This window comes from Phyllobates terribilis, unplaced genomic scaffold (assembly GCF_046119375.1).
Source record: "Phyllobates terribilis strain yellow unplaced genomic scaffold, ASM4611937v1 Scaffold_7__3_contigs__length_470593459, whole genome shotgun sequence".
NCBI lineage: Eukaryota > Metazoa > Chordata > Amphibia > Anura > Dendrobatidae > Phyllobates > Phyllobates terribilis.
The window spans coordinates 317,897,353-317,916,089 of NW_027362767.1; the positions used below are offsets into that span (position 1 = coordinate 317,897,353).

At 43.3% G+C, this 18,737-nt stretch overlaps 1 protein-coding gene across 1 annotated transcript in view; it reads left to right on the forward strand.

Annotated features, from left to right (window-relative positions):
* Positions 1-18,737, forward strand: part of COL4A5 (collagen type IV alpha 5 chain) — a 231,967-nt gene that overhangs the window by 45,535 nt on the left and 167,695 nt on the right. The window contains exon 2 of the mRNA XM_073641114.1: positions 16,968-17,021. Within this exon, the coding sequence (XP_073497215.1) occupies positions 16,968-17,021 (54 nt within the window). The remainder of the gene's footprint in view (positions 1-16,967; positions 17,022-18,737) is intronic.

The following is an 18,737-nucleotide window of genomic DNA, read 5'->3' on the forward strand; positions in this document are numbered from 1 at the left end:
TTCTTTCTAAGCAGCAAAAGTCCTAATTTCACTTAATTGCAAGATCATATGCAAGGGGCTATGCAGGCCAGCCGCATTGGATGAACTCTGACCTCTACGGGTCACTAGTCCACAACTGCTAGTTTTTTCTCAGGAAAAAATACATTCTCATACAATCCTTTTTTATCGATTTAAATACAATATTTATTTATAAAACTCATTCCTTTATGTAGTTCTATACATTAAGAGATCAACTATGTGGTGGTAGAAGACATTTTCACATGCATTGTCAGGAGAATGCATTTGTGTATTTACGGAGTACATCAAGAAGCTTTGCTGTGATTTAGGAGTTTTTTTATGTCTGCTCTAGATTAGGCAAATCTAGCACATATTATGTAATGTGAATTATTCTCAATAATGTATGAAAAGGTTTAGCCATTTCTATTTTGCATCCTGTGTATCACATTTATCATTGTATTTGGCTTTTATTTTGGCACATTTTAATCCACATTAGTGTCTAATACATATGCTGCATATATACATATATTAACCACTTGCACTAACCTTTAGAAGTTGTTTGCACCAAACACAGTATTTTGTAGAGTAAAAAAATACTGTAAGGCTAGGTTCACACATTGCTTTTTTGCTGTGTTTTTAATGAAAATTTATGCTAAATAAAAGCTGCATTTTACAGTACCAGCACAAGCTATGAGATTTCAGAAATCTCATGCTCACACATTGTTTTTTTTTCTGACTGAATTGGAAAACTTCTGTGTTTTTGAATACTGCAGCATGTCACTTCTTTCAGCAGTTTTGCAGCATGTTTGTAGTGTTTTTTCACCCATAGAAAGCAACGAGTATGTGCAAAAACTCAGCAAAAATGCAGGTATCAGGTTTTGCTACATTTTTAGTGAAAAAAAAGCATTTACAGCAGTATGTGAAACACATTTATTTTTGTGATTTTCCTAAGTTTAAACCATAATTTCTTGATCACCTGAGATGACAGTTAGGAGTTGTACCCTTTAATTAAATTAGTGATGTGTAAAAAGTAAACATTGGCTGACCAAAGTATAAAATTGAACAAAACCTGATCAACTCAAGGGCTGTAAAAGTAAACAGTGTCCTACAAACTCAATGCCCTGTCAATGTCTTAGGTAAACTATTCCCAACCAATTCACCTCCCCCCACTGTTACATTTGTAATTGTATATTTTTTCATGAACTCATGTGAACTCTTTTGTTTAGAATAGTCACTATTTTTTCGGACATCTTTTTCCACCAAATAATTTGATCAAGTTGCCCTTATTTTCAAAATTGGTTTTATGGTTTCACATATGTCTTGCATTGGTGACCTGTGTTCATGCTTCTGTGGTGGAAGCAAAGCTGAACTTTGGGATCCTGAAAAACACAGCAAAAAATGCAGCAAAACCAGCTTTTTGTAAACAGCTTCTTTACTGCCAAGAGATCAGGTTTTGCCTGCAGAGAAAAAAACGCCGCAAAAAACGCAACATGTGAACATAGCCTTAGTGTTGACCTTAGCTTCAGTAATTTATGTCCATTGATGGATATTGCAATAGAGCATGAAACAAACTAGTTATTATATAGGTACAGGCTGTACCTTCACATGCCTCTATGCCCCAATGCATACTATACTACTAACAGTTCCCAACCATCTATACATTTCTGGATATGTTGTAAAAAAATTTCGTTTCACTGTTAATAAAAATAAATTGACCTTGATTTTTTGAAGCTGTAGGAGCTTGTATAGATAATTGTGATTATTATCATTTTACAGGTCACATTCATTGTGAATGCTGGCCACGTGTCTTCATTAGTTCTTCATTACTGTGGTGTAGTGTGGGTTAGCAGCGCCCGGGGACTGGCAAGTATTGGAACATTAGCGCTCCATTAGTATCTTCCACCAGTCCAGTATTGAGCTCCTGATCCCCCAAACACTTATTTAAGAAAATACTGATATAATTAAAGTAAAATTAATTTATTGTTAGTATTTTCAACCTCCCCTCCCCAGATTGGAAACTTGGACCTCTTGTGTAACATGGCTCCGGGTGGGCCCCGGCCATTCCCTCCCAGATTGTATCCTCAGTCCTGAGGAGGTTCTGTCCTGGGTAACATGGCTGAAGTTACACAACCATTAAAGGGTTATTCCCAAGATAGTAAGGTAATACAGTACTCCGCTGTTATTGGTAGCCCCATAGGTACTTAATGGAGCAAAGGCTAAGCGTGTGCACTACCGATTCATTCGTGAGAAGAATCTCCATGACCCAGCTTTTGGGTTCCAAAACCTATTTCTCAAAGTGGCTTTGGGTCCCAGAGGTTGAACCCCCAGAAAGCAGTAATTTAACCTACGGATAGGGGGATAATTTAGTGATCGATGTGGGTCTGACGTCTGGTACCCCCAGCGATACCGCAAGAAAGAGGCTTTGGAACCCAAAAACTAGGCTATGCATTGTCTTTGCCAGAATTTGCAGAGCACTGGCAATGTACTAACTTCCTATCTTGGGAATAATCCATTAATGCATAGTTATAAATAAAGTTCAACCAGTCTGCTGCAAGCTTCTAAATCGACAAAAAAAACTCTAGTTGTGGACTATGCCAAGAGTCCTGTGAATAAGTGCTGCATTCATTTCTCCTCCACCTCTCTCTATAAGCTTCACTGGTACTCAGTAGCTCACTTCACTCTTGGGTATTTATGCTAGGTGCATCCAGCCCCCGACCCTCCACCCCCAATCAATCCCCGTAACCCATTTTCCCCTCCAGAGGGAGATGGGACTGCTGCTTGAAGCAATCTACCTTGTTGTAAAGGTGGTCTCAGTGTGGTTATTAGCAGGTCACTGTCATCCATGTGCTGCTCAGTGCATATGTAATTTCCAATGCTGCCTGCCTATGCAGAATGCAGCAGCCTATGACAAAGTCATTTCTTGGGTTGCGATGGACATGACAAAGGCACTGAGTAGTAAATGAATAACAATGACCTGTTAATAAACACATTGTTTCAAACTGCAGCCCCACTCTCTGCCCACAGATCGAAGCGGTAAATCTATCACAACCAGGTGGTTGCGGACAGAGCGCCGGACCCATTTCAGTGGGGGGCAATATTTTGAGCCACTATAATATTTGGCTATAGGGATGACTGCCACCCCTTACCCCCTCCCACACACCTTGCCACTGCTTCATTAATTTTCTAAACTACTGACACATATTGCTTATCTTTATTAATGATTAAATATTTTCAGCGTGTCCATAAAAAAATATTGTTTGTGATTTTTTATTTTTTTATTTTTACCAATTGTCCAGAAGAAAGGAATAATCAGACTTCCATTACGGGGAATAAGTACTTTTCAAGGCACTGGGCATACACCTGGATGTAGCAGGCGACCTCTTTCAGGTCAGCATACAAATAACAAAAGCAAATAATAAACTGATAAGGTGAAAATAATCATTTCACCCAACATTAGCCATTCTAACACTTTCATTTGCTACTTACGGTATGTGTGGAAGGTAGTTTATTTCATGCAAGTCATTCTACGACTTTTGTTTCTTTCTAGCCTGAAGGTAATCAAGTGCTACAATCACAGATAATAGGAAATAAAAGAAGTGTGTTTAGCTAATAAAGCAACATGCATCCACCTTTCCATATCATGCAATGCAATCAGCTACACTACGTGTCAGGTAATATTACACCGATCCTCAGGCTAACTCTTGGAAAACTTTCTCTGATTCTACAAATGAAAATCAGCAAAATGGTAAAAATGTTCCTGGGAGAGACACATTCCGGTGTAGCTTGTGATTGACTAGTATGAGAAACATTCATGGCCAAAGGGCACTTTTCACAGCGCTCATACGACTTGTCATTACATTACACAGGGCCGGCCCCAGACATGATACTGCATTCTACAAGTGTCCTAACCACCTGTGTCACTGACAAATGGCTTTGCTGGGATCACGTCAGCCTTTTGGACTGGTGTTGTAACCAACTGAATTTTTGCAATGAGAGTACAAGTAATAATCAAATAGGGCTGTATGATATAACTATTAAAACGTGTGCAAAATTGCCTTGCTTATTCTATACAGGTTTTAAAGAGGATCTGTCACCAGCTTTCACTTATAAACCACCCAATAGGGTTGTCATCCTACAACTGCAGCCCATAAGTAGCCACTTTTATGCTGCGGCACCTATCATCATCATCATCATCCTTTTATTTATATAGCGCCAACATTTTCCGCAGCACTTTACAATTCAGACATGGGCACTGTCCCCATTGGGGCTCACAATCTACATTCCCTATCAGTATGTCTTTGGAGTGTACCTACATGACATAGTAATGTCAAGTGAATGTGAGGAGTCAACGCCGACATTGTTGAAACTGTGACAATCTGGAAGGTGTGTGTTTTTTATTTTATCTGGTGCACGTTAACATTTAAGAAGAGGGTGCCCAGTAGTGAACAATCCCTTTAAGGCTAGGGTCACACGACAGCGTATATTCTCTCCTCCGAGAGAATCAGATCAATTATGGCAATGACATTCTGATCAGAGTGTCAGTTTAGTGTGCGATGAGAGAATCGTAGTACAGGTGAGGAAAAGATGGAGAACGAAGTTTCTCCATTCTGTGAGTACGCGGAAATCGGACTGCACACAAATGTCATCCAAGTGCAGTCTGATGTTTCCCATGCCACTTAAGACTTGAATGGGTAAAAGGCATCCGATTTTAGAGTCAAATCACAGCATGATGTGATTTTTTTCACAGTCAGATTTGGTCAGTGAAAAAAATTCGGTAATCCGCACTGCCCCATTAAAGGAGTTGTCCACTACTTTTACATTGATGCCCTATCCCTAGGATAGGGCATGAATGTATGATCGGCCAATGTATGATCGCATGCGGCATCTCCGCCGATCAGCTGTTATCGGTGGCGGCGGCCGGAAGTGCTCACCTGCGGGGCTCCGCCGTCAAGTGGTAGTGGCCGCCATGGTGTACTGCACATCAGCCTCCTGTTCAATTAGTGCTCTGTGCTCTGATCCTCTCACATGAGAGAATCGCACCACAGGTGCTGAGGAGACTGAGAAAGTAATTTCTCCATTTTCTCCATTGCTGGCGTCTGTGGTAATCACACTGCACTCGGATGATATCCAAGTGCAGTCTGATGTTTCACACGCACACATAGACTCGTATGGATGCGCGCCATCCGATATATGCGGCCAATCGCAGCATGCAGCAATTTTTTTCTCATGTCGACTAGCATGAGAAAATAAACATTAGTCGGCACTACTCCATAGTATAACATTGAAGTGAGTGCTATCCGATGAAACATCGGATAGCACTCGTCTGAGTTATATGCTGTGTATACTCCAGCCTGAGCAAGCCCTGAGACTGATGGACTAGTAGTCCTGTTATTTTCACTACTTAGAGGTTGTCAGGAAAGGGTCATAGATGCACAGAATTCTTCCTTTTTGTATCAAATAATTTCCACTCTTACAAATGTTCTTGTGTATTGCTCTATATTTTCGTTTCCTGGAGAAATAGCTTGTAAATTCTACCACCATAATGTTTCTTGCAATCATTTAAGAGAAAATTTACATGCATTTTTTTCTCATCAGTATTTTACTGAAAATGTTCTCTCTGATAAAAGAAAGCAATTATTAGGAAAAGTAGAGGGAAATATAATGTAGTAATATTATGGCTTCTTTGCATGTGTGAAATATAGGAATACCTGGAGAGACGTGGCTCCCTCTAGTGTTCACCTATGGCTGTCACAGGCATTGTTGTCTATTAGGCACATCCTGATTTTTTTTCTTTTTCCAGCTAGAACAGAAATACAAAGTCACAAGGTCTAACAAAAGTGCATTTACTAGTAAATTGTGCAGTAAGAATAATAAAAAAACATGACATTAATGCAGCTTGACAGAAGGCATGCCATTCTGGGGATCATGAACTTACACTAAGTAGTTCAATGTCAAAGAAAACAATGGACACAACTTGAACTTTCTGGTTCAAAGTCAGTGTCATTCTCAATCAATGATTCCCACCATTTATACCATACAATGGTGTAACGGGAGACAGAGCCCCCTGCAATGAGCTCTCAGTATTTGCTGCTATAGTTTATGGTTTAAGATTACATTTATACTTCTTGTAGTATCTGAATTTATAAATAAAATAACAGTAAATAAAAAAGTGTTTGTGTGTTTAATTTCTATAAGGCTACGTTGTCAGGATGAGTTTTTGATGTTGCAGATTTTCTGCACCTATTATGTACAATAGGCTACTTGTGTTTTTTTCATTGTGTATTTGAATGCTTTTTTTTTATATGCGATTTTATTTTGTTTCTGTCGCTGTTTTTTTTCTCTTTGTTTGGTATGTCATGTTTTAAATAAAGCCGTTTTGTTTTTGATACTTACCATTATTTGGCTTTGCAAATATTTTATTGATACAGTCATGTGCGGATTACATTTGTTTTTAGTGCGTTTCTGCTGCGGAAATGCACTAATAATACAAATGTGTTCTTTATCTGTGGATTTTCTGCCTTTAATGCATTTTATGTAGAAAATCTGCTCGCAAAACTCAGCGTACCCGCAAGACAGATTGACGCTTTGCGGATTTGAAAAACGTACTGCAGGTCAGTTTATTCTGAGTTAAAAAAAGCTCACTGGGCATAAGATCTCTATAAATCCTATCCATTTTGCAGAACTGTAAAATGCTGAATTTTTTCGCCTTACTGCATCTAGTGTTTCTACTTGATTGACAAGTTTCTCCTTCTTCACAAATACATAATAGTGAGATACCTGTCAATCACGCTAAACAGAGACGGACTTGTTGGCAGGCTGCCTTTAATTTATAACATTTAAATAGTAGACATGAGCAAAATGATTTGATGCAAATAGGACTTTTAGGAATTTTCCAAACAATTTGCAATTCACTTTGTGCCAGTTGCCAAAAATGGCTGCCACCATTTTACACATTGCGGAAGATTTCATCAACTAGAGAAGGCTCACATGATCTCAGACAGGCATTCCCATAATGTCTTGCAGCTTTCGCATCACGTCGTATAGCACAGCCATTCAAGGGGGACTATTATAGTCTGTAAAAGCAGAGGCAGGGAATGCAGCAGCCATTTGGGGTCATTCAGGATTGTAAGAGGATGTCACAGCTTAGCCACAGAAATAGGAAGAGAAAGCCGTAAAACAGCGAACTAATTCTACAGATAGTGTGTGACGGGAGACAGTGGCATAACTAGAGTCTGATGGGCCCCCGGTGCAAGATTTGGACCAGGCCCCCCACCCCCATCCTGATTATATATAATATATATAATATATTTAAATATTAGACAAAGATAACACAAGTAAACAAAAAGTGCAGTTTTTAAATGAAGGTCTTTATTATGAAGGGGAAAAGAAATCCAAACCTACAAGGGCCTGTGTAAAAAAGTGATTGCCCCTAAACCCAATAACTGGTTGGGCCACCCTTAGCTGCAACAACTGCAATCAAGCATTTGCGATACCGGGCAATGAGTCTTTTACAGTGCTCTGGAGGAATTTTGGCCCACTCATCTTTGCAAAATTGTTGTAATTCAGCCACATTGAAGGGTTTTTGAGCCTTTTTAAGATCATGCCACAGCATCTCAATCGGATTAAGGTCAGGACTTTGACTAAGCCACTCCAAAGTCTTAATTTTGTTTTCCTTAAGCCATTCAGAAGTGGGCTTGCTGGTATGTTTTGAAACATTGTCCTGCTGCATAACCCAACAGATGGCCGGACATTCTCCTTCAGGATTTTTTGATTGTGACTTGTAGGATTGCTGCTTCCAATAGGTGGCGCTATAGAGTACAAGTCCTCTTTTTCTCTGAAGAGGCAATTTGCATATTAAATTTCCCAGAGGAGCATTGCATGGCGAATAAGCCTCCTTACCTTGACTTGCCAGAGCTGGTGTGTCACTCTCCATAAGGAGAAACATTACCCCTTAGACCAAAGCCTCTCACCTAGCCAAATCAGATCTCATACTTTGCATTGACGAGGGCCAACAGCTCGAAACACCGTGTCTGCAAATTGAGATTCTGATTTGGCTTTTATCCTAAGTCATATTGCACGACTCGTTAAAGGGTTGATTGTGACTTTTAGGATTGCTGCTTCCAATAGGTGGCGCTATAGAGCACAAGTCCTCTTTTTCTCTGAAGAGGCAATTTGCATATTAAATTTCCCAGAGGAGCATTGCATGGCGAATAAGCCTCCTTACCTTGACGAGCCAGAGCTGGTGTGTCACTCTCCAGAAGGAGAAACGTTACCCCGTAGACCTTGGTAGACAGCAGAATTCATGGTTCAATTTACCACAGCAAGTCTTCCAGCGAAGCAGCAAAACAGACCCAGACCATCAAACTACCACCACCATATTTTACTGTTGGTATGATGTTCCTTTTCTGAAATGCTGTGTTTCTTCTTCGCCAGATGTAATGGGACATACATCTTCCAAAAAGTTCAACTTTTATCTTGTCAGTCCACAGAGTATTCTCCTAAAAGTTTTGGCGATCATCAAGATGTTTTCTAGCAAAACTGAGACGAGCTTTTATGTTCTTTTTGCTCAGCAGTGGTTTTCATAATGGAACTCTGCCGTGCATGCCATTTTTGTCCAGTCTCTTTGTTATGGTGGAGTCATGAAAACTGACCTCAACTGAGGCAAGTGAGGCCTGCAGTTCTTTGGATGTTGCTGTGGGGTCTTTTGTGACCTCTTGGATGAGTAGTCACTGCGGTCTTGGGGTAATTTTGGTCATCCGGCCACTCCTGGGAAGGTTCACCAATGTTCCATGTTTTCGCCATTTTTGGATACTAGCTCTCACTGTGGTTCACTGGCGTCTCAAAGCTTTAGAAATGGCTTTATAACCTTTTCCAGACTGATAGATCTCAATTACTTTGTTTCTCATTTGTTCCTGAATTTCTTTGGATCACAGCATGATGTCTAGCTTTTGAGGATCTTTTGATCTACTTCACTGAGGTCAGCTGCCGGAATATTCACTGCTCTCCACGGCGGGACTATGGGAGTGGAAAGCAGTGAATATTCATTTTCTTTAATAGCCGACACACAGTTATCTAACCCGCCACTCCCATGGGAGTGGAGAGTAGTGAATATTCATTCTCTTTAATAGCGGACACACGTGATCGCCCAGCTGCTGCAGGAAGCCGGCAAGTGTGATAACAGTGAGTCGGCTTTTAAAGAAAAAGAAAATTCACTCCTCTCCACTCCCATGGGCGTGGGGAGCAATGAATATTCATTTTCTTTAACAGTGGGCACAGCCGGTAGTTAGCCGGCTACTGCCTCTGTGACCAGCTCCCCCACAGCCACAGCAGGAATATCCGGACTATAAGACGCACCCCCCGCTTTCCTCCAAAATTTTGGAGGAAAAAAGTGTGTCTTATAGTCTGAAAAATACGGTATATATTTTAATTTTATACATTTTCAAAAGTACCAAAAGGAAAATTGGCTGATGCAAAAGTTTGGGCACTCTGCATGGCTAGTACCCCCTTTTGAAAGTATTACACTTTTTGTAGCCATACAAGAGTTTTTGAGGAATTTTCATCCATTCATCCATTCTTCCTTGGACGATTCTTACAGTTTTGTGAGATTTCTTGGTCATCTTGCAGATAGTATTAGGTTTGCATCAAGAATTTATTGAAATTTCATTGAATCCATTCTTCCCTCTGCCTGAGAAATGCTCCCTGTGCCGTTGGCTACAACGCAACTCCAAAACATGATTGATCCACCCCCATGCGTAATGGTTGTCAAGATGTTCTTTTCCGGAAATTCTGTGCCCTTTTTTCTCCACACATACCTTTGATCATTGTTGCCCAAGAGTTCTATTTTAACCTCATTGGTCCACAGGACTTGTTTCCAAAACGTATTAGTCTTGTTTAGATGTTCTTTTACATACTTCTGATGCTGAATTTTATGATGAGGATGCAGGAGACGTTTTCATCTGATGACTCTTCCATGAAGGCCATATTTGTGCAGGTGTCTCAGAACAGTAGAACAATGTACCACAACTCCAGAGTCTGCTAAATCTTTCTGAAGGTCTTTTGCAGTCAAGCGGGGGGTTCTGATTTGCCTCTCTAGCAATAATACGAGCAGCTCTCACTGAAATTTTGCTTGGTCTTCCAGGCCTTATCTTGATCTCCACTGTTCCTGTTAACTACCATTTCTAAATTGCATTTCGAACTGAGGAAAGGGCAACTTGAAAACTCTTTGCTATCTTCTTATAGCGTTTCCTGCTTTGTGTGCGTCCACTCCCCATAGTCCTACATCTATATATATAATCGTCTTATCCCGTCTGTCTGTGTGTCTGTCTGTCCAGGAAATCCCGCGTCGCTCATTGGTCCGGCAGCAGCCAATCAGCGCCGCGGGATTTCTGAAAAAAGATGGCAGCCGTTAGCGGCTCATCTGCGGGACGGAGCTGAGTGGCGATGCAGCCTGGAGATGAGCGCCGCGAGGCGCTCATCTCCCGGCCGGCAACAGCAGAAGGAACCCGACCGCCGGACCATCTGCGGGACGGAGATGCAGCCGGGAGATGAGCAGCGCGAGGCGCTCATCTCCCGGCCGGTAGCAGCAGATGGACCGCCAGCGTCGCTGACCTCCATGCGGAAGAGAGGAACGGGGAGCGGCGCTGCAGGTCGGGATACTTCTCCTGCGAGCGCCCGCTCATGTCCCAGGTTCTCGCAGCGGAAGTACCCGCACAGGCAGCGGTGCTCCCCGGTCCTCACCAAGACGATTCGATGATTGGTCGCGGTCTTCGGACCCGACCAATCACTGATCTTAGCGCAAAAGTTAAACACCGCTCTGCTGATTGGTCGCCGACGCTGCCCGCGACCAATCACCGATTTGGGCGCCACATTTAAATATCGTCCGTGACCAATCAGCACAGCGGTGTTTAAATCTGGAGCCAAGATCGGTGATTGGTCACGGCCGATATTTAAATTTGGCGCCCAAATCGGTGATTGGTCGCGGGCAGCGTCCGCGACCAATCAGCACAGTAGTGGTTAACTTTAGCCGCAAGATCAGTGATTGGTCGCGGGCCAAGACCGCGACCAATCACCGATTTGTGCGGCACATTTAAATAGCGGCCGCGAACAATTGGATGTCAGCGCCGCTCCCCGGTCCTCCCTTCACACCCTAGCCGCATGGATGTCAGCGGCGCTGCCTGTGCGGATACTTCCGCTGCGAGAACCCGGGACATGAGCGGGCGATCGCAGCAGAAGTATCCTGACCCGCAGCGCCGCTCCCCGGTCCTCCCTTCACACCCTAGCCGCTGATGTCCCCACAGTATCTGCATGGTGTTACAAAGATCCGGACATTTGTGTTAAAAATCGCTGATTGGTCGCTGGCGGTGCCTGCGACCAATCACCGATTTGGGCGCCAAATTTAAATATCGGCCGCGACCAATCACCGATCTTGGCTCCACATTTAAACACCGCTGTACTGATTGGTCGCGGCCGATATTTAAATTTGGCGCCCAAATCGGTGATTGGTCGCGGGCAGCGGCCGCGACCAATCAGCAGAGCGGTGTTTAACTTTAGCGCCAAGATCGCTGATTGGTCGCGCTCTCCGCACGTACAATCGTATTGGTGAGGAGCGGGGAGCGGAATCGTATTAGTGAGGACCGGGGAGCGCCGCTGCCTGTGCGGATACTTCCACTGCGAGAAGCCTGGAGATGAGCGACTGCTCGCAGCAGAAGTATCCCAACCCGCAGCGCCGCTCCCCGGTCCTCCCTTCACACCCTAGCCGCTGATGTCCCCACAGTATCCGCATGGTGTTACAAAGATCCGAACATTTGTGTTAAAAATCGCTGATTGGTCGCTGGCGCTGCCCGTGACCAATCACCGATTTGGGCGCCAAATTTAAATATCGGCCACGACCAATCAGCACAGCGGTGTTTAAATCTGGAGCCAAGATCGGTGATTGGTCGCGTCCGATATTTAAATTTGGCGCCCAAATTGGTCATTGGTCGCGGGCAGTGCCAGCGACCAATCAGCGATTTTTAACACAAATGTCCGGACCTTTGTAACACCATGCGGATACTGTGGGGACATCAGCGGCTATGGTGTGAAGGGAGGACCGGGGAGCGGCGCTGCCTGTGCGGATACTTCTGCTGCGAGAACCAGGGACATGAGCGAGCGCTCGCAGCAGAAGTATCCGGACCCGCAGCGCCGCTCCCCGGTCCTCCCTTCACACCCTAGCCGCTGATCTCCCCACAGTATCCGCATGGTGTTACAAAGGTCCGGACATTTGTGTTAAAAATCGCTGATTGGTCGCTGGCGCTGCCCGCGACCAATCACCGATTTGGGCACCAAATTTAAATATCGGCCGCGACCAATCACCGATCTTGGCTCCACATTTAAACACCGCTGTACTGACTGGTCGCGGACGCTATTTAAATGTGGCGCCAAAATCGGTGATTGGTCGGCGACCAATCAGCACAGCGGTGTTTAAATGTGGAGCCAAGATCGGTGATTGGTCGCGGCCGATATTTAAATTTGGCGCCCAAATCGGTGATTGGTCGCGGGCAGCGCCAGCGACCAATCAGCGATTTTTAACACAAATGTCCGGACCTTTGTAACACCATGCGGATACTGTGGGGACATCAGCGGCTAGGGTGTGAAGGGAGGACTGGGGAGCGGCGCTGCGGGTCGGGATGCTTCTGCTGCGAGCAGTCGCTCATGTCCCGGTTTCTCGCAGCGGAAGTAGCCGCACAGGCAGCGGCGCTCCCCGGTCCTCACTAATACGATTCCGCTCCCCACCAATACGATTCGCTGATTGGTCGCGCTCTCCGCACGCGACCAATCAGTGATCTTGGCGCTAAAGTTAAACACTGCTCTGCTGATTGGTCGCGGCCGCTGCCTGCGACCAATCACCGATTTGGGCGCCACATTTAAATAGCGGCCGCGACCAATCACCGATTTTGCCGCCACATTTAAACACTGCTGTGCTAATTGGTCGCGGACGCCAGCCGCGACCAATCAGCGAGCTTGGCGCCAAATTTAAACAACGCTCTGCTGATTGGTCGCGGCCGCCATCCGCGGCCAATCACCGATATTGCCGCCAAATTTAAACACCGCTTTGCTGATTGGTCGCGGTTGCCGAACGCGACCAATCAGCGATTTTGGCGCCAAATTTAAACGCCGCTCTGCTAATTGCGCCCCGTCGGCCGCATACCTATTCTAGAATACTCAATGCTTTCGAATCGGGCCACCATCTAGTATAATATAATACACCTTCCATAGTCCTCCATATATACTCCATCCCCCATAGTCCTCCATATAATATAATGCACCCTCCATAGTCCTCCATATTTAATTCACAGCCCATAGTCCTCCATATAGTATAATGCACAGCTCATAGTCCTCCATATAGTATAATTCACGGCCCATATTCCTCTTATAATATAATGCACCTCTATATATAATGCACAGTCCATAGTCATCCATGTAGTATAATGCACAACCCATAGTCATCCATGTACTAGTATGGCAACCATGTACTCACTGATTTAAAAAAAAAGAAAATACTCACCTTCTCTCCGCTTCCCCGCCGCGCGGTGTCCTCTTCTGATGCCGGCAGCTAACTTCAGCGTGCAAGCGACGGGAGTGCATGACGTCGCTGCCTTGCGCCTCCGGTCACGTGCACACCGACGTCAGCTGCTGGCCTCTGTGCGCGGCAATACACTTCCGCTGAGGACGCACATACAGCTGAAGTATTTTCTGGCATCGGCTGGCTCCTCACCCGCCGGGCCCGGTCGCAGCGGTGTTTACAACCCTGACGGGAGAGCAATACACAGTTACCCATAGCCTTATATGTGGAGATGATGCACTAAAGACAGATTTTGTACTTCAGTTTCCATCCGTGTTTCATCCATTTTTAACTGCTACATTATTAAGAATCAATATGGATAAGAAAAAGTTGTGACAGTCTGCCTGCAGTGGAAAAAAAAGGATAAGAAAAACCTGAAGCAGCTAGGATTACAATCACATGGATGTGTGAAAGTAGACTAATGCTGTGTTTGTGTTAAAGAGCTTAAATATGCAAATTGCCTCTTCAGAGAGAAAGAAGACCTGAACTCTAGTGCCATCTATTTGGGAGTAGCAACTCTAAAAGTCAATATCGATTCTTTAACGAGCCTTGCCACAGGACTTATGATAAAAGCCAAACCAGAATCTTAATTTGCAGGCACGGTGTTTCGGGGTGTTGCCTCTGATCAGAACAAAGCATGAGATATGATTTGTCTGTATGAGAGTCTTCTAACTGGCATCTAAGGGTGCTTTCACATTGCACTTTTCTCCACGTTTGCTTGTCCCGTTGGGGCTTGCGCCCGGATTCCCCCGCAAAACGCAGTCTACTATGTCTGGGTGTCCGCCTCCAGTAGGATTATACGCCCAAACATGATGAACAGAGCTCACATTTTCTCTGCCGTCACCATTATATTCTATGGCTCCTTCGGTGCATGCGTCCAAATCCCGTTTTATGGTGGGAGAAAAGCGCAGTGTGAAAGCAACCTAAGGGGTAATGTTTCTCCTTGTGGAGAGCGACATGCCTGGCATGCCAGTGTAAGGAGGTTTGTAAGCCATGCAGTGCTGCTCTGAGAAATTAAATATTCAATTTGTCTCTTCTGAGAGGAAGAGGACTTGAACTCTAGTGCTACCTATTGGAAGTAGCGATCCTAAAAGTCAAAATCAAGCATTTAACAAGCCTTGCCATATGACAAAGAGCTGGAAAGATTCTAAATACAGTCCTAGGAGACCTCATGTACAAATTACAGTTTTGAGAATAATTCAGCAAAGGTGAAAAATGCGAATTTCAAAAGAATCCGTTTTATCCCTTTATGACCTTGGACGTATAGGTGCGTCCAAGGTCGCATCCCCCTGTTTGATGCAGGCTTTGGCGATGAACCCGCATCTTTTGCGGCGCATGACAGCTGATCTGATCAGCTGTCATGTGCCCCTAACAGCCGGAGGTGAAATCGCGATCCACCCGTGGCTATTAACATGTTGAATGCCGCTGTCAAACTCCGATAGCGGCATTTAACATGGACGCGCTTCCAGCGCGTCATGAGGCCCACCCATGGGCGCGCCCGTCACATGATCGCGGGTCACCCCTGGGGTGGCATGACAACCCGGGCTTGCAAGAGACCACTGTGGTTGTCATAGCCGATCTACTATGAGCGCCACCCAGCGGTCGGCGGTCATAACAGATGAGCACTTTTGTTACACATGGCAGGGCTGAAGATCGCTGCTATTGACTATCGAAGCCAGTGTAAAGTGAAAAAAAAATGTTTTTAAAAAAAATGTAAAAGTTCAAATCACCCCCCTTTCGCCCCATTCAAAATAAAACAATAAAAAATATAAAAAACACACATATTTGGTAACGCCGCGTTCAGAATCGCCCGATCTATCAATCTACAAAAATAATTAATCCGATCGGTAAATAGTGTAAGTTGAAAGATAAATCAAAACTCCAGAATTACAATTTTTTGGTCGCCGTAACATTGAAATAAAATGCAATAATGGTCGAAATATCGTATCTACACCAAAATGGTATAGATAAAAATGTCAGCTCTGTATGCAAATAATAAGCTCTCACCGGCTCCAGATCCCAAAAAATGGAGACGCTACGGGTCTCGGAAAATGGCGCCATTTTTTTTTTTTTTTTTAAACTTTGGATTTTTTTTCACCACTTAAATAAAAAAAGAACCTATACATGTTTGGTATCTCCAAACTCGTAATGACCTGGAGAATCATATTGGCAGGTCAGTTTTAGCATTTAATGAACATGGTAAAAAAAATAAACTATTGTGGAATTGCACTTTTTTTGCAATTTTACCGCGCTTGGAATTTTTTTCTCCCTTTTTCCAGTACAAGATATGGTAAAACCAATGGAGTTGTTCAAAAGTACAACTCGTCCCGCAAAACACAAGCCCCTCCACGGCCGTATTGACTGAAAAATAAAAAAAGTTATGGCTCTGGGAAGAAGAGGAGCAAAAAATGGAAAAACCTAAGGTGTGAAGGGGTTAAATTGTATCATAATTTATTACTATCTATCCCTGCAAAATATTTAGCACTCCCCTTATTGAAGCTCGAAAAAGTTCTAACAATATTTTATTAATATCACGATTACATAAATATAAAGTAATTCATGATATTAGTATAAATATTGTAATATATACATAAATAGTGTAATAATAATGTGCAAGTGATTCATGATATATGTATAAATACCAGAGTATTTATACATATATCATGAATCACATGAACATTATTACATTATATTATTACAGCAAATGTAATAGTTTATTTTCCTTATCTGTGCTAGATTGTAGCGGGTAGACTGATAACCTTTTGCATTTTTTGCGAGCTGTAGGCCATGTGAATTTTCAGGCTTGCTTGTTCACCAGTGGGTAGCCTGGATGTGCTGCTGACGAACCTCTTCCCCTGGCTCCATTGTAACGTCTTGTTCACAGATTAGCGCTGCTGCTGAGCCAGCATTTATCCCAGCTTTGAAGATTATAGTACTAATCAATTCTCGCATGTAGAGGGCTGCGACTCTAATTATGCCTCCAAGTTCTTCAACATTTATTGGCTGTGTGAACTACCTTGTGATCATAGTTTACAAACATCAAATCTTCATATTTAACCTTTTGATTGCTACAATTTTTTAAGTAGGGTAAAGCAATAGTGGCACGGGCTTCTTTGTGTATATTTTGGTGCAATCCTCTATGTATGAACACTTTACTACTCAAAGGGTAGCCTCAGATATAACAACACAGCCCTTGTTCAAGCTTGATTTTGTATTCCCTTATTCAATGCCTTTCTTCAAATCCCTCTGCCAACGTAGCTTTTCAGAGCCTAATGAATGGACGATTGAAATGACTAAGATGCATTTTTCCATATTGATGTCTAATGTTAACAAAGTGCAAAAAAATAATTGATTGTTGTTTTTTTCACAGGCTTGTCAGGGATGTACATCAAAATGTGACTGCAGTGGCGTGAAGGGGGACAAGGTAATTCTTATCCGGCTAACCCTTTGCTGTCTACACTATGTACAGTATTCTAATTGCTGGAGACTTATAACGAGGTCCATTAATTATAGCTTGCATACTTGCCAAAAGTCATGATTTTGCACGGTCTATACTATCCGTGCTCTAAAGTGTCTGTTTTGGGTGTTTTAGGGTGTGTACCCAGTGCACAGCTTAAAGGGAATGTGTCATCAGAAAATGACTTAGGGCTCACTCACGTGAGTGTGTAACATGGCCTAGTGCTATTATGTTATACTATGGGGCAGTGCAGAGCTGCGATTTTTTTATTTTTTTTTCTACAGACCAAATTTGCTTGTGGAAAAAATCACATCATGCTGCGAGTGGCTCCGGAATTCGGATCATGCGCACCTAAACAAATCTATGGGTGCGTGTGAAACATCGGACTACACTCGGATGACATCTGAGTGCATTCTGAGATCCACGGAATATGGAGAAGATGGAGAAATTAAGTTCTCCATCTTCTCCACACCTATGATATGATTCTCACATGCAAGAGAATCGGATCACACTAACATGACAGTCAGCTCAAATGACAGAGTTTGAGCCAAGTGTCAGTAGTATAATCAAGCCGATTCTCTACAGATGGGATTTTATTTGATATACCAACACAAAGGAGCAAGTATTTGTGAAGTGTAAAGTAAATGATACATAGTTTTCTAAATATTTTAAAAATATAAATCTGAATATTGTGACGTGCATTTGTATTCAGCCCCCCTGAGTCAATACTTTGTAGGACCACCTTTCACTACAATTACTGCTGCAAGTCTTTTGGGGTATGTATATACCAGCTTTGCACATGTAGAGGCTGAATTTTTTGCCCATTTTTTTGCCCATTTTTTGCTAGCTCTAGCTCAGTGAGATTAGATGGAAAGCGTCTGTGAACAGCAATTTTCAAGTCTTAGGCTATGTGCCCACGATGCAGAAATGAAGCGGAAAATTTCCGCTTCATTTCTGCATGTCCTTGCCCGGAAAAACGCGTGCGGAATTTGACACACGTTTTTCGCACGTTTTTGACATGCGGAATTGCCTTGCATTTTCTAATGCATTGAGAAGGCAATTCCACATGTGTAAACGCACAAATAATGAACATGCTGCGGATTTTTCCGTACATCAAAAACACTGTGGAAAATTCCACAGCATGGGCATTGAAAGTGTGGATTGTCATTGGGGACCATGGGGGACGGATTACCAAGCGTTTTACAAGCGTTTACGCTGCGCAAATTCCGCAGCAAAAACGCTTGAAAAACGCATCGTGGGCACACAGCCTTATAACAGATTCTCAATGGGATTTGGGTCTGGACTGTGACTGCCTCATTCTCACAAATGAATATGCTTTGATCTAAACCATTCCATTGTAGCTCTGGCAGTATGCTTAGGGTCGTTATCCTGCTGGAAGGTGAATCTACACCCCAGTCTCAAGTCTTTTGCAGCCTCTAACAGGTTTTCCTCCAGGATTGCCCGGTATTTAGCTCCATTCATCTTCCCATCAACTCTGACCAGCTTCCCTGTCCCTGCTGAAGAAAACCATGCCCACAGCATGATGCTGCCACCACCATGATTAACGGTCGTGATGGTGTTTTCAGGGTGACATGCAGTGTTAGATTTCTGCCAAATATAGTGTTTTGTATTTAGCCCAAAAAGTTCTACTTTGTTGTCATCTGACCAGAGCACGTTCTTCCA